The sequence below is a fragment of the Dendroctonus ponderosae genome, unplaced genomic scaffold (genome assembly GCF_020466585.1).
Source record: "Dendroctonus ponderosae isolate FM_Combo_2020 unplaced genomic scaffold, Dpon_F_20191213v2 Dpon_F_20191213_1, whole genome shotgun sequence".
Classification (NCBI taxonomy): domain Eukaryota; kingdom Metazoa; phylum Arthropoda; class Insecta; order Coleoptera; family Curculionidae; genus Dendroctonus; species Dendroctonus ponderosae.
This window is the reverse complement of record NW_026017110.1, coordinates 26,158,712-26,170,470: the sequence shown is the minus strand read 5'-3', so window position 1 is coordinate 26,170,470 and position 11,759 is coordinate 26,158,712. Positions and strand designations below refer to the sequence as shown.

The 11,759-nt window shown below is 33.7% G+C and overlaps 2 protein-coding genes and 1 long non-coding RNA gene across 3 annotated transcripts; 1 reads left to right on the top strand and 2 right to left on the bottom strand.

Annotated features, from left to right (window-relative positions):
- Positions 1–125: 125 nt before the first annotated feature.
- Positions 126–1,148, top strand: LOC109543703 (mitochondrial inner membrane protease subunit 1). Its single transcript, XM_048661239.1, has 3 exons — positions 126–310; positions 364–525; positions 655–1,148. Exons 1-3 carry the CDS (start codon positions 209–211, stop codon positions 844–846), a joined length of 456 nt encoding a protein of 151 aa, XP_048517196.1. The 5' UTR covers positions 126–208; the 3' UTR covers positions 847–1,148.
- A 191-nt stretch (positions 1,149–1,339) lies between these two features.
- Positions 1,340–8,681, bottom strand: LOC109543699 (beta-1,4-mannosyltransferase egh). The gene is made up of 3 exons (XM_019913522.2): positions 7,805–8,681; positions 6,294–6,597; positions 1,340–3,794 (listed from the first exon to the last, which is right to left on the bottom strand). Exons 1-3 carry the CDS (start codon positions 8,350–8,352, stop codon positions 3,222–3,224), a joined length of 1,425 nt encoding a protein of 474 aa, XP_019769081.2. The 5' UTR covers positions 8,353–8,681; the 3' UTR covers positions 1,340–3,221.
- LOC109543705 lies at positions 4,707–5,840 on the bottom strand. Its single transcript, XR_002172514.2, has 2 exons — positions 5,050–5,840; positions 4,707–4,987 (listed from the first exon to the last, which is right to left on the bottom strand). It is a non-coding gene; the product is annotated as an uncharacterized LOC109543705 (long non-coding RNA).
- Positions 8,682–11,759: the final 3,078 nt, after the last annotated feature.

The window sequence follows — 11,759 nt, the reverse complement described above, 5'->3', positions numbered from 1 at the left end:
TGAGATTAGGTATTTTTGCAGGTAACCTTCTATTTTTTCTTGATTATACCTATTTAAATTCAGTGTCTTTTATTTAAAATTGCCTAAAAACAAACAGGGAAATCTGCTGTTGCCAGTGCTTGACGTATCTGGCAACAGATAGATGAAAGAAGCAGACTCTGCTATTTAACCGCATTCTGCGAACCGCATATCCAGAAATTGAATAATTATGAAGAAAGGCTTATTTAAATTATTAGGCTCTCTAGGCTACTTAGTCCAATACGGTTGTGTCGTGCACTGTACATTTGAATATCTAGGGGACTTTGTGCTGGTAGGCGAAATATCCCATGTTTTTTGGGGGCACCCAGTAACTTATTCTTTTAGTGCTCCGGCCCTTCTATGGAGCCCACAATTTATTCCAATGATATCCTATTCACCGAACACCTTTCGGCTCTTACGCAAACGATACGGAAAGGTGATATAATCATTGCTAAGTGCCCAACGAACCCTAAACAGCAGATATGTAAAAGAGTGGTAGCCCTTCAGGTAAGTCCAATTTAAGACGCTTCAAAGTTGAATTATAAAATTAAGACTTAAGAATTAATCTGAGTTCTATTTCAGTTTGGCCAGATGAAAAAAAAGATTTATTTATTACGGTATTTGTATCTCTTTTAGGGTGAAAAAGTGAAAACTGGTTTTGCAAGTTATGAAGTAGTCCCCATAGGACACATATGGATCCAAGGTGATAACGTGTCTAATTCGACTGATAGCCGATCTTATGGGCCAGTCCCATTAGGACTGGTTAGAAGCAAAGCTGTTTGCAAAGTGTGGCCCCCCAGCAGTATATCGGTGTTGAGTGGTAGTTAATGTTTTTCGTTTAAAATAAGCGTTCATAGTACAAATTTAATTTACTTGTGAAAAAGCTCTTTACCTATAGATTCCAAACCTTTCGATTATGTGGGCCCCAGTCCACGTTTTTTAACCTGCAATACATTAATCGATTTAATATATTGCAAGTTCAACAACCAAATGCGAATGTTCCTGTTTATCTGTAAATAATGGAAATAATAGTTCTGTCGACCATTGTACTACCCAATGGTAATTTTGTTCAAAAACTTGTATATTTTCATAGGACAAGCAGATGAATAAACGCCAATTTAATGTTGAAATATCCTGGGAGATTTTGTTTAATGTATGTATTTCACTTAAACCATGCACTTTAGTTTTAATAGTGCAGCATTCTGAAATTCCGCAAGTTTCAATATTTTCTTGGCTATTTCGCAGCGACTTCTACGCATAGTTGTAAAATTCATGGAAATAGGTTTGGAAACTTAGTCGATTATTACAAAAATATGCGATATACATATTCGAATAATTTATTACTCGTAACGATATATTCAAACTGGCCTTAATGAAGAAATTGTCTGAAGAAGTAACTAAAGTTATAATGTTGCAATATGTACATAAAGAGCATAAAATATGTAAATTGTAAAACAGGTATATAATTGATAGAATGCTTTTCAAACACTAGAACAGCAGTTGAGATGAGTACAAAAAAATCCTCTTCAGCAGGTCCTTGTCAAATGTTTGATTTATTTAAAAATTCAGATTTAAATAGGTTTGCTCTAGTAGTGACATGTATTTCTAATCTAAGCACAAATCTACAGGTGCGAAAGTGGATGAAAATCTTCAAGAAAAATTTGACCAAACCTACTATAAAGTGTAGTATTGCCTAGCATGTTATAATTATTAAGTTACTTTAATTATCACAGTAATAGTGATGTCAGTCCCCTTGGGGAGTTTGCTACACAGTTGATATTTACAAGTATTACTAACCAAGTTATTGCAAAGTAAGCGGCAACATACACGCTCACAATCAGTGCTCGTTAATTAATTAATATTGATTTAAATAAGCCTAAGTTTAAGATGTATGCTACTAATCAGTCAAATTTTTCTTCCTAAATTCCTAAGTGCTAAACACAGTTGAGAAAAACAGCTTACTTAAATTTAGATATATTTTGGTTGTCTGCGTTACGAATCCTTACAGCTAAATTATTTACAGTGAAATCATAAAACAGCGTGAACATTCCAATACATATGTTGTTGGGCTTGAACACAATAATTGATTGTATATATTCAAATTATATTGGTCGATTAGCAGGTTTGTATTCGGTTCTCATACAGCTGATTTAAAATAGTAATACTTTTTACAAGTGAGAAGTAGTATTAATCGTTGTGGGTGAAATGGGTGGGACTAACATAGAATCATCACTGAATTTTTATAAATTCGCTATAGATATGCACTTTGAAGCACCACCCGTTTTATTTGAACGATTAGCTGAATAATGTACATTTAATGCTTAAGGTTAAATATTGCTAAGAATCATATTCAAGTACCAATAGCTTTAATTCGTTCTATCTACGTCTTTTTTGGTGGGTTTTAATCTGAGCTACTAACGTTCTACTTTTAATTTTTGCAAACATATTCAGATAAACTATAAATAGACCAAACACACTTGATGATTTCCATTTTTTACGCTATAAAATCAATCTATGTATTGCAGTATTTTAAAACACTAGATTTTTTAGATTAAACAACTCACTTCTTTCGTGGATATGTGGCTGATAATGAGCTGTATTGTTATATCAACAATACTTGATTAATTGACTAGATAATGAACCAAGCATACAATGAGCAATAAAAAATAGCCGTACGCCACATTTACATAGACGATTAGTGAAAACCGGAAACATGTACATGAAAAGTCCATCATTCAGTGTTTGGAAAACCAATGTAAAAGGTATTGCTAAAAGCATTGTCATTTAAAATTCCCATATGTGTAAAGCATGTTGTTATGTTTGTTATTAGTTTGCATCTTTTCGGAAACCAGTTACTTTTGTGGTCCCATTGTATTCTTTATGATCAATTAGCACTAATTATCGTCATAATAGGCGTTATTTTTAATCATTTTTTGAAGCAAACGGTTTAAAATTTCAGGTTTTTCGGTTGAAAATGATTTTCGTTTAGCAACCCTTTAAAAAATGTCGCGTCTATTAGTATTTTAATTCACAAAATTCAACACGTTTTTAAAGCCTTATTGTGTTGCACGATTCAAGATTCCGAGAGTGTCATTATTGAGTTCATCAGGTGAAGAAGTCAACATTAAAAAAACAAAACATTTAAAGATAGCTTGAGATCGTGATCTAATTTAACTATCACAGACAAAATAAATCCTCACACCTTAAACAGTGATAGGATTGCCAATATTCTTATTCACCACATAGAATTTGTGCTTGTTGCCAAAATAGCCCCAAAGCACCGCGATATTTTCTATAATTAAATTAAACGGTAGCACAGCCACCGCACTCATCAGACACAGGCACAACTTAAGAAACCCGAATCTATACACATTGAATGACTTGAGAACGCCAAAAATGAACATGTAAATATTGACGCCCCCGATAAAAACTACCGTAAAATCCATTATTGCTGGGCATGGTATGGGAAACCAAGCCGCTAATAAAATATTGCTTACTGAAAGAGGCAATGTTACCCAGCTGTAGCACGCACATCCAAGCAACCACTTGTACCTTAACGGTATGGCTTTGGAGTGGACTACCAGGAGGATACCTTGGATCCATCGCTTCCGTTGTTGGATGAAATCCATGAGGGTGAATGGGGATTTCTCCCACATATCACCTTCGATAAAGTTAAAACTGTATCCCATGCTGTAGGCTTTCATTGCGAAATAACAGTCTTCAGCGATAGAACCATCGCGCCCGTTATCGAATGAAACTGCTCTTTCAGCTGCTACCTGGAAAAGAAAGCATAATTATTAATTGTTAAATTAAAACTGTTAAAAGTAAGTTCTTAGTACTTATGATTTTAAGATCTGGTAATTTTTGTACAGAAGAATTTGGTAACGTGCCTACTCTTTTAAAAAAATCGGATTTGCAGCCCCTAGACTTAATGCTCGGTTTATCTTAGCCTTTTTAGAATATTTTGTAGAAGAATCATTACATTCAGATTGTGAACGTTTCTATAAAAAATTGATGGCCTTTTACAAAGACCATTAAATTTAGGGATTTGTCTTTTGAATGTTTTCCTTAGACTTAATATTTTAAATTTTTCTTCAGAAAATCGCTCTTTACTGTAAAAAGTTAAGACCAGTAATGATGTTGCGTGCAATAAGGTACATAGCTTTTTCTTTAATTTGGTAACATTTTATTAGTTTTTTGAAAAATCTGGTGTTTACCAAAAAGTTCAACAAACAAAACATTTAAAAAAATCAAGAAATAAAACAAAATTTAACATTTAATATTAATATTTGGCAAAAATTAATTTTGCAATATTTGCCATCGAGAAATTCTGTCCCCATTAAATCAGCTTTATTAAGTACTGGCAATAAACCGATAATACCATTTTGAATGAACTTGAAACATGGAATCACTAGAAACGCCCGATTATAAACGGGACCATTAGTCATTTTATTAACGCAGGAAATTATTGAAACTAACTATCTTTTAAAGCTTTTTACAGCACCGGTAATCCTAACTAGACTTAACCGATTACTATGAATTGAGTTGACTAACTTTCAGATAAATCAAATAGTTGGATGACTAAAACGACGAATAATTATTATTATGCTCGATTCGAAAAAATTGAGTTAAAAGTGCAAATATATTGCTGATTTAGATTTTTAAGTCTCATAAAATGTTGAAAACAATTGTTGGAATATCTTATCCGATATAGTAACGTCTATTTCTTCCTCTAAGTAAACGTTAACAGTAAGCCAGACGATACGTGGGTGTATTTATTTGAACTAAAAATATCGTTATCATGGTTAAACAGTTCTTTTATGAATTTTAAAATCCTTAAAACGTCGACCTTTATGATCTACACGAAGATAATTTTCTTTAATAAACAGCCTCGCCTATTCGCAGTTTCCGCAGGTTAAAAATTACGTGTTCATACAGCACATATGTAAGTTACGTATAGTATTCCCTCCTAAAACGTGAAAAGAAAATGAGATACAATTATTACCATCATTAATAAATATCGCTTCTTACTAAATCAGAATTTTACAAACAAATACAGTCCAAACTCAACATGATATTCACTCGCATAGTTCGTGATACGTTAATGGAAATCATACCACTGAAGTATTTATCAATGAGTAATACATATTGCTGTTATTATACCAATTTCTATCTTTATGACTCTTCATATGAACTGATTACTTTACAAGCATATTATCGGCATTTGACGCAATTACTCATCATCTCTTTGTCGGTTCAAAGCAATAGAATATGAATCAATCGTTTAATTAAATGTTGTTTATACAAACCAGTTATAATTTAATAATATAAAATCATAATCAGGTTTTATTCATTAATCGCATTCTTTTTTTGGGAGTAAGCAATTAACAACACACAGTTAAATAGTTTTGAGTATTTTTCGTTTGCGCTTCATTACTTAAAACCCTTGCGATCCGAACTTTTGGAGTCGATCAAAGTTTTAAACACGTAGTTGCATTTTTTGTAAATTTCACAGTAAATCAAAATTAATTCGACTAAGTACTACTTGTTGAATTGCGTAACAATTGTGAACCAGAATGCTAAATCCTCACGAATTTAATCTAAAGATCCTAAATCCTTATTGGGTTTTTCATCGTTTTCGTGGAAAAATTCTACTGATTCCTGTTGAAACGCAACTAGCTTCTTCCACACTAACTGGAACATTTGCTTGCTCATGACCTAACTACTAGATAAATCATTAGAGTAAATATTGCGAAGGACTTGATATATTGACTTGAAAAAAATAGGCAATGAAAATCGAGATTGCCTTTTAGGAGCCAAATATTTACCAAACAGTAAAACGGATCCTGATAACGCACTGTTAATGTATTTTTCCTTTATTACAGGTATGACTCCATTCCGATTATAACACTTTGTTTACACTAATCACTGTTCTTAAGTACGTATGGACTTTCGACTAAACTTAAATCCATGCCTAAATCAATACTTGTGATTTCCAAGTGATCGAAATGATTGAAACCTCAATAAAATGCTCACATGCTGGAATCGATATGTGCCCACTCCAATCGGAGAACGGAAAAATCACAACTTTTCCTCAAGTGGTTAGTTAGACTTACACATTCCGAAATTACATTCTACTTGATGTCTGGAAACAACTGTGCAATGCTTTTCATATAAACATGCTTATTGTTCCATATACATACAAGGACATTTTCCAAAACATGGAATGAACTGTTTGTTCAGCCAGTGGCAATAATTTACTCTTGGCTACTTACTTGGGTAACGACAAAAGATCCTTTGAAACTGAACAACGGCTTATGGAACCAGTAAAACTGAGCCCTCAGCTTTCCCATGTCATCAGACACGCGAAAACTGTCGGCTAAAGTGGTAATCCAGTTCACCACTTCTTCATTGGCATAGGTGATAAGTCCTTGACCAATGTGGTGCTTTCCGTCCATAACAAAGTTCAAAATCCCGCGAACGGAATTTTCGGTTAGAAGCGTTTCTTCATCTAAATGAACAATCCAGTCGTTGTCGTTGAGAATGTTCACTTTGTCTTCCAAACAATACTGAAGCGCTCTGCAACAAGGGAATTCTCCAATTTATTAGAGGAAGTGAAAGTGGGCGAAACTGATAAATAAAACTAATATATAAAATTTTAAAAATCAAAGACTATGTTTTATGTATTCCCGCTTAAGCTCTTAACTTGCAGTTAGTTCAGCAGTTCGTTTCAAAGCCCACCAGGTAAAATTCAGCAAATCAGCAATATTTAAAAGTTGTTCCGTCAAGGATACAATTAAGAAAAAATTAATAAATTTGCATTATAATACATTGCAATTAATTTAACATAAATAATGTATAGATTTTGCGTTATAAAATAATTGAAAAATCCTAATTAGACAATTTGTATTACACAAACATATGAACTGTAACATAACTCTTTGTTCTGGTGTATGCGTCAAATATAAATGAGTACAATAGGTAATGAATACGTGATGGTTGATTAATAAATCCTTCTGAAAAGTTGCACTAATCAGTTGAGCAACTGATCATAAATGCGAACGATTCTTAGAATTTTTAAAGTTTCTCAACTTGTATTTCTGCAACTTTTAGATGGAGTTTCCCATTTGATGCCTTGCCTTTTGCGACAAAATTGTTATTTCAGATTGTTTGTTTTCAGTTCAAATACCTTCGTTTTTTCCCTATAGCTAGTCCGCATAGCCGCTTCATTTCTGCACAATTTTTCAGCCGAAATAGTTTGTTTTTCATGGACATGAAATGTGTTAAATTTTTGGTCAGGCGTATCTAGTTGAGGACTAATTTTTTTTGGTTGAAAAACTGGTTTAATGAGTCTATTGGAAACCCGGGACTATATGAGAGTTGAGGCTTCAGAAATCATCAGCTAACTTCAATGGAGCAAGAAAGCTCCAAGCAATCTTTAAGCGACTAAACAACTTAACTTAAACTTAGCTAATTTTCAGTTCATTATACAAGCCTGAAACACCTAATTAAGAACAATTTAAGCTCATGTCATATGCATGTTAAATAATTTGAACCTTAGCTTAGATAGGTGCAAATTAAGTAAATTACATATTACCTAAAATTGCCAACTATTCCACAAGCCAGGACGTTTAAATTGCTGACTTCACTACCCATATAAGCAACAAAACTGGTATCGGTATACCTACTAACAGGTGCAACATCTAGACAGAATAATTGAGCATGCTGTAACCAAAAAGCAAACGTGCGTCTATTCTAGTTTTCTATTGAGTTTCACCTCACTCACCTCGCCTTAAATAACGCCCCTGTTGTTGTTTGATAGTCTGTAGGAACAACCAGCTCTCGGACCTTTCTTTGGGGCTCTAAACCTATGGGTTTATCGGTGACAACTTCGATTAAAAAATTCTCCAAGCCTGAGTCTATGCACTTATTCATATTGCGGTTGACGTTGTTTTTTACTAGCTCTGGATAGTCGCCTCTTGTGACCACTCGGATACATACATATGGGGCTAGTAAAGGAGAGCCCTTCAAGGTGACTTTATCAGGGAAACAATTATAGAACGTTAAACCAATGACGTTGAAAATCACTTGAGGTAATGAGAGGAAAGTTACAAATCTCAGGGCATACAGTGTACAGGTTCCGAATACTCCATACTGAATCCAGGGGTTGTCTTCTTCAGCTGGATCATCAGGCACTTTAAGAACACTGGAAAAGTACTGGAATAGACACAGCACAGTAACGAAAAGTGTACAATGTAGAATATGCTTAATGCGGCTGCTGAGGGTGATGGAAAGGCAAGCTGACTTATTGGCGAAGTCCCTTGATAGCTTCATCCTGTTGTTTGTTGGATAATCCAGTCAACTTTAGTAAATTGTTGGGTTGAGATCGATAATCGCACTGGCAAACACTTTTAACCGGGTTTTGAACGTTACTATCGGCAGCTCTTTGTGATGACTATACATGAACAGTCCTGGAGCCTCTATTATTCAGTCGGAATAATACGTAAAGCCCATTCTAGCCCACACCACAGGTACACACTTTTCAGTTAAGCCAGAAATAGTCTTCGAGCTTTGTTGTTACTATCACTTTGACACTTGAAAGCTGACTGACTTGTCTTTATCTATGGCTGACTGAGCGTGAATCATGCGTGAGAGTGAGGAACATAGATAACGACAATACAAAGGTGTGAACAGACGCATCAAAGTGAAAGTGGGGGGTCTGAAAAACAGGGATAATTTATCTATTAATCTGTTTCAATGTTGCTTACTTACAATCAGCCATTGATATCTTAATAAAAATTAGCATTAACTCCTTTCCAACAGACCTCTTCCTTAAAAATTGTCCTCTTATTGATTCTTTGCCAAGAAATATTTTGAAACACACAATACTAATAAACTAATTAAAATAATATTTATAAAGCTTTGGAATAGTTAGATTATTTAAACTTTAAAAAACTTAAAGAAAGTAGATTGAATATATTTTTTTCTACATGAAATGGCGAAGTTAAAGGAAAAACATAATTAAGATTGAATTAAGACGTTTTGTACAAATAACCTAATTTCTAAAACTTCAATGTCCATGTCGCTTCCTCCAGACACTCTTTTGTTTAATGGCGGATGTTACGGAGTTGGGACCATTCGTTCGAAAAACAAATTCAAAGAATTACATGATTTTCCCCTTTTTTTGTGCTATAAACTCACACTTTTGTTCAAAGTGAAAGTGTTCCTTTTAGTTTAGTGTTTTTTGGTGTAATTTTAGCAAAACAGTGCGTGTTAAAATTGAAGTATTTATGACGGCGTTTACCAGAAACTTGACATGGTGAAAATGGTAATCACAAGTTACGATTCTGGACATTAAAGTGTGCATTTGCTGTTCACCAGGGAATTTGGAATTTTCTGCATGGAATTGACGCTTGATGGAGGATAGTGGAGGAGCGGTAATGGTGAGTGAAGTTGTTTGAATCTTAGTCATTTCACTACACTAACTTTAAGTAAGTAACTTCTTTAAACTTAAACTGCATTCATATCTCTTTGTTCACGCTGTTGTGGGTTCGATACATCCTAATCTGTGTTTTTAGGTCGTGTTAAAGAAATTTTAATTCACTACGGCCTAAAAAGCCGAAAAAGTCACCAGTTTTGTGATATGATTTGTACCAAATTAAATAGCAAATTAGTTCACCACAAATCACAAAGTGATTGCGGAATCAGTTCGTTGCATTCCTCGTTTCCCCTTGATAAAAACGATGTAAAATTCAAGGAAGTTCGAGATAATTTTTATTTATTTAAAAAAAATCGAAACTAAAAACCCTTATAAAATTTCCGGTTTAAAATCAAAATTTAGCATTCATGTTTTTTTGGGCTCAATTGAGTATTTGCGATCTGAGATGTTCCCGAGTGACCGCAGTGTGCATATGAAACTACGTGCGTCTATAAAACTGAAAATATCGTGACCGATGAAAGAGTGGTTCAAGAGAGTCAAAAAATGTCAATTATTTCGAATTTAAAGCATTTATCTTGTTTCTCAATTACATTTTGAGAGAATTGATATTTTTCATAAAATTGACCTCCAGCTTTTAAGAAATTCTCGGATAAAAATAAAAATTTGGCAAACATGTTTTTTGGGCTCAATGGATTATTTGCGTACATATTGAATCGTTTGAGTCAATAATATTGAAAATATCGTCGGTTAAACATTGTGACCTCTAAAAAAGCTGTTTAAAATGTGCCAAAAATGTCAATTATTTCCTATCTAAAACATCTAGCGTGTTTTTCATTGAGTTTTTTGCATTGATCCCTTCTTTGAGATGAAAATGAATTTGAGGCATTTTGAGAGAATTAATTCCGTCCAAAATTAATTTTTTCAAATGGAAACTCTATTTTTAATAATTTTATCTTATTCAGTATTTAAAATATGGGCAAGTTTGTGTTAGGTTGTCTATTCCAAAAGGGTTTAGTTTTCGAAATATTTTCAATTTAATGTTTTCATATGGCTACTTGCATCTGATTTTAAATGCAGTCACTCTCAGTAGCCATGACAAAAGTATCCATTTTTGGACCATCTTTGCTATTTGAATTTAGTCTCCCAAAATTCCTCAAATTGACTTTGTGCATAAATATTAACGAATAAAAATTAGCGAATTTATTAAATAAATTTGAAATTGGGCGGAAAAAACATCCTGTATGTGTCATTTTGACATTTACTTCATGACACCCACATGACAGCTCAAATCTGGTTGTCTAACTGATACCTATCTAAAATGTGAAGAAAATCCTGAAGAATTCGCGGAATTTTCGTTCATCCAATGGCAGACGGGGAGACCCGAAGAATGGGAGACGCCCCGATGCGAGACTCTCGTCGGAATGCGTGGAATGCGACTCCGGCCAATAGGAAGCCGGGTTTTGTGTGTGTAGTAAAGTAGCGTAAATATTAATACGGAACGAATGGAATACCGGAGAAGCTCCGTTGTTGTTTTGGCTCGATGGTGCCACAGCATGGTGCCGATGGTCGTAGTTTTCGCATGTCGAATGCACCCACGCAAGTGGGGTGCTTGGGTATTTTGAATATTCTCTGGCCTAAAATAGACTATTTGAAAATTATTTTGAATTCTTGATATAACTTTACCACATTCTCTAATTTGTGTAATTTAAGAGTCTGGGAATGAATATTAATAATTTTTAAAACGTAACTGACAGCTGTAAGTATTCCTTTGGCATTTGATTGTGATAAAAATGGCCACTTTTGACATACATGACAACTGAGAGTGACAGTATTTAAAATAAGATGCGACAAAATAGCCATATGAAAACATAAAATTGGCAATATTTCGAAAACTGAACACTTTTGGAATGGACAACTTTACACAAACTTACCATGATTTTTAATACGGGTCAAGCTAAAATTATCAAAATGGGAGTTTCCACTTGAAAAAATTGATTTTGGGAGGTTTTCTCAACGTCATTTTGAAACTAATTTTTTCAACATTTTGTAATAATAGATAACAATGTCAAAATTCTATTAAAGCAAAGTCTTTTCCGACAAGACATGCGATTTAAATTAAGTAGCACATGCTTCATAATAGGAAAAATTTATAATTATTCAATTGGCTGCAACTGTCATTTTTATGACTAAAAAGAATACAAAAAGATAAACAAAATTCAATTTGAAATCTACTTCATAAAGTCTGTAATTTTTGTTTGTACATTTCTGCTGCAAAAATAGATGTTATTTATGTAGTTTTCAA